At 69.7% G+C, this 1,702-nt stretch overlaps 1 protein-coding gene across 1 annotated transcript; it reads right to left on the bottom strand.

Moving 5' to 3' along the window:
• Positions 1 to 319: 319 nt before the first annotated feature.
• ZC3H10 (zinc finger CCCH-type containing 10) lies at positions 320 to 1,701 on the bottom strand (the record flags this gene model as incomplete). The annotated part of the gene is made up of 1 exon (XM_057388598.1): positions 320 to 1,701. A coding segment is annotated over one exon (1,122 nt), but the record flags the coding sequence as incomplete, so codon positions are not given.
• Position 1,702: the final 1 nt, after the last annotated feature.

Below are 1,702 nucleotides of genomic sequence, written 5' to 3'. Positions count from 1 at the left end.
GGCACCGCCCAGGGCGCGCCCAACCCGCCGCACGCGTCGCTGATTGGCCGCCCGCCAAGTCGTGGCCACGCCCCCCGTTGACCGCAGGGTTTCCCGCAGCGTCACGCGGTGGCCACGCCCACAAAACCACGCCCTTGACACGCCTTATTTACGATGTGGGCGTGGTTTCTGTGAGGTGGGCGTGGCCGCGGTCACGTGTGTCCCCCACCCCCGGCACGGTCCCGCGTGTGTCCCCGTCCCGCGCGTCCCCCCCGCTCCCCGACCCTTCCCGGTGGTTCCGGGATAGCCACGACCGCGCCCGAGCTGGTTTTGGTTTTTTCCTTTTGTTTTAATAGCAGAAAACATTACAGGGCAGGGGGGAGCCCCGGTGYCACCCCCGTGCCCCCGGGACTCGGTCCCGGTGCTCAGTCTGTCCACGGTGCTCCGGGAGGAGCGGTCACAACRACCCCCGGGAGGGTCCCGCACCCAAAATCTGCCCCCGGGAGGGCTCCCCGTGCTGGGCTCGGGTCCMGTGCCCGCAGCCCCCGTTGCCATCCCCGTGTCCACTCTCATCCCGCCGCCCCCCGGGGCTCGGTCCGGTCAGTGCGGCATGGCCGTTATCCTCATGCTCTGCGAGGCGATGGGGTAGGTGACCATGGGCGTGGTGGCGTGGCTCATGGTGATGCCACCGAGCGGCTGCGCCATGGACACGGCCACCGGCGCCACCGACACGGCCACGGGCGCCATGGAGACGGGCGGCGGCGCCATGCCCTGGGCGATGGTCTGCGCCAGGGCTGCCGAGAGCGGCGCGATCTCGGGGTTCATGGGCGGCGCGGCGTTGGCCGGAGGGGCGGCCTGAGCGCCGGCCGGTGCCACCAGCTCCTGCTGGGTGACCGGGCGGGGCTGCAGGGCCTGGCTGCTGAGCGTGGTGTGCGTCTGGGCGATGCTGTGGTTGTAGTTGGTCACCGTCCCCACCGTGGGTGCCAGAGTCTGCTCGGTGGCCGTGGCCGTGGAGCTGAGCGTCATCACCTTGGCCTGGTTGCGGAATTGCGCGTTCTGCTCCAGCAGCACCTCGTTGGTGGCCAGCAGGTTGTTCACCTGCTTCTTGAGGTCCTCCACGCGCTTCCGCAGCAGYGCGTTCTCCTCCTCCAGCAGCCGGTACTCCACGGCCCGCGGGCTGCCGAAGGCGTACTCGTAGCTCTCGTAGAGCCCCTCGGCCGCTCGCCGCCGCTTCAGCACCGGCTCGTCGGGCTCGTAGAGGCCGTCGTAGGGCTCGTAGCGCCGCCCGCCGGGGCCCAGCCCCTGCTCGTAGTCCCGCTGCAGGTGCTGGAACTTGCACTTGGCGCCGCGCTGGCAGTCGCCCTTGAGGAAATCGCGGCAGATGGGCACCTCCTCCTTGCTGTTGGGCAAATCKGCGGGCGACAGCCCCAAGCCGGCGGCCACTTTCTGCCGCAGGCGCGGCGGCAGCTCGCCCGTCTTCTTGTAGCAGTCCTCGTCCTCCTTGGTGCCGTGGATGAAGCGGCAGTTGAGGCGCACGCACTCCTTGTTCTGGAAGTCGTGGCAGAAGATGAACTCGTTCTTGCGCACGCCCAGGTTGGTGACCTCGGAGATGTCGGGGTGCCGGAAGCGGCAGCGCTTGCCGCGCTTGCAGACGTTGCGCAGGAAATCGCGGCAGATGTCGTCGGCGCCGCCCGGGTTGGATTCGTCGCCGCTGCCGCCGCCG

The sequence above is a fragment of the Malurus melanocephalus genome, unplaced genomic scaffold, assembly GCF_030028575.1.
Source record: "Malurus melanocephalus ecotype Western Australia unplaced genomic scaffold, MMel_1.1 scaffold_2155, whole genome shotgun sequence".
NCBI classification, from domain to species: Eukaryota; Metazoa; Chordata; class Aves; order Passeriformes; family Maluridae; genus Malurus; species Malurus melanocephalus.
The sequence above is the reverse complement of the archived record's forward strand: the minus strand, read 5'-3'. Positions and strand labels throughout refer to the sequence as shown.